This window comes from Anneissia japonica, unplaced genomic scaffold, assembly GCF_011630105.1.
Source record: "Anneissia japonica isolate Jap-2015-1 unplaced genomic scaffold, ASM1163010v1 scaffold95208_len3465_cov119, whole genome shotgun sequence".
NCBI classification, from domain to species: Eukaryota; Metazoa; Echinodermata; class Crinoidea; order Comatulida; family Comatulidae; genus Anneissia; species Anneissia japonica.
The window spans coordinates 1-1,919 of NW_022735937.1; the positions used below are offsets into that span (position 1 = coordinate 1).

The 1,919-nt window shown below is 41.6% G+C and overlaps 1 protein-coding gene across 1 annotated transcript in view; it reads right to left on the reverse strand.

Annotated features, from left to right (window-relative positions):
- Positions 1-6: 6 nt before the first annotated feature.
- Positions 7-1,919, reverse strand: part of LOC117116716 — a 3,393-nt gene continuing 1,480 nt past the window's right edge. The window contains exon 2 of the mRNA XM_033260819.1: positions 7-1,620. Coding sequence (XP_033116710.1) covers positions 129-1,620 — 1,492 coding nt within the window. The 3' untranslated portion in view covers positions 7-128. The remainder of the gene's footprint in view (positions 1,621-1,919) is intronic.

Here is a 1,919-nt window from a genome sequence, read left to right on the forward strand (position 1 = left end):
ACCTGGCATAGTAAGCTACCATAGTAACACAGTACCTCATATAACTACATAGAGAATCCACTACACTCCCCGCCTAAAACGTATACTGAAACGTATACTTTTATTAAAAGGTTGGAATTCTAAATTCATTAATTTTCAGATGTCTTTTCAATAAGAATCAATTCTGAAACTGGTCTGAGAAATGTCCGTCTTGTTCCTTCAGAACATACCAACACCTCTACCTTACGAACTCTTCCATCTTCACTCGGAAGGGTTTTCTTCACACGGGCGAGTGGCCAACTGTATCTCGGGACATCCTTTTGTTTCAGAATTACAACATCGCCTGCTGAAATGTTCGGTTTGGGTTGTAACCATTTCTGCCTGTATTGTAGGTTCTGAAGATATTCTTTTCTCCAGCGTATCCAAAACTGATCAGCGAGATACTGAACATGGCGCCATCTTTTACGTCCGTACAAATCTTCTTTCACAAATTTCCCGGGAGGTGTCTGTAGTGGAGAGGTCTTTTGGGTCAGCAGCATGGTAGGATTTAGAGCCAATGGATCGTTCGGATCTGTAGATAATGTAGTAATTGGATGGGAATTAACGACAGCACATGCTTCGGCCATGAATGTCCTAAGCACTTCGTCAGTAAGTTGATGTTTGCCGAGCTTCTGAAACATGGTGTCCAGAATGCGCCGTATAATGCCAATCTGCCTTTCCCACACTCCTCCAAAATGTGATGCGTGTGGTGGATTGAAAATCCACTCGCAGTTTTGGGAGACTAGGAACTTGGTAACGTTTTGGTCGTTCAATATAGTTTGGAATTCCCCTCTAGCGCCAACAAAGTTGGTACCTTGGTCGCATCTAATTCTTGCCACTGGGCCCCTTATAGCCGTAAATCTTCTTAAAGACATTATGAATGAAGATGTGTCCATACTGTTTATAACTTCTATGTGGACAGCTCTGCTACTAAGACAGGTAAAAAGAACTGCCCATCTTTTCGATTCAGCTGCACCTCCTCTAGTCTTCCTGGTTACTACTTGCCATGGTCCGAATACATCTATACCAACATTTGTAAACGGGGGAACGGATTCAAGTCTGTCCTTGGGTAAGTCTGCCATCTGTTGAGTGACAGGTTGGCCTCTTAATCTCTTACAGATGTTGCATTTGTTAATTATACTTCTCACCAGATTGTGTGCTCCGATGATCCATATTCCCCCGGATCGTAAGGCTGCTGCCGTTAACAGACGGCCTTGGTGTTGGACTTGTTCATGAAAATATTCGGCAATCAGTCTGGAGACATGGTTGTCTTTAGGGAGGAGTATTGGGTGTCTGCCTCCGAGGTCAAGATCGGACCTTCGTAGCCTTCCTCCAACCCGGAGGATACCATTTTCATCTTTGAACGGGTTAAGTTTACATAGGGGACCGTTTGGTGACTTAATTTGCTCGTCGGTAAATGTCTCTTGTACAGCCTTGAATATGATAATGTCAGCAGCCTTCAGTTTGTCTATTGTAAGAATGCTAGTGTCAGCTCGGTTGTTATGCAATGTTCCATTTGTCTTCAGTTTAAGGTGTCTGGCCCTAGTTATTAGGATAGCGATAGCTCTACGTAAGACAAGCCATCTAGAAAAATGACAGAATCTGTTTTGAAAGCTGTCTCTTATACACATCTACACAATATATTATATGGCTATTTTCATACTCTATACGGTCGGATCACTGATAAACATTAGGCCATAATGTAATCATTAAGTGCACTGTAAAAACAAGTTACTGTACTAAGTCTAAGAACTCTAAAAAGATCATCACTTAATTCCTGTCTCTTATACACATCTAGATGTGTATAAGAGACAGTGTAAATACAGTGTTCGAATAAAGGACATAATAATACATCGTGTAGCATAGCTCTCAACGAATGTAGTCCTGTAAATAAATGATTA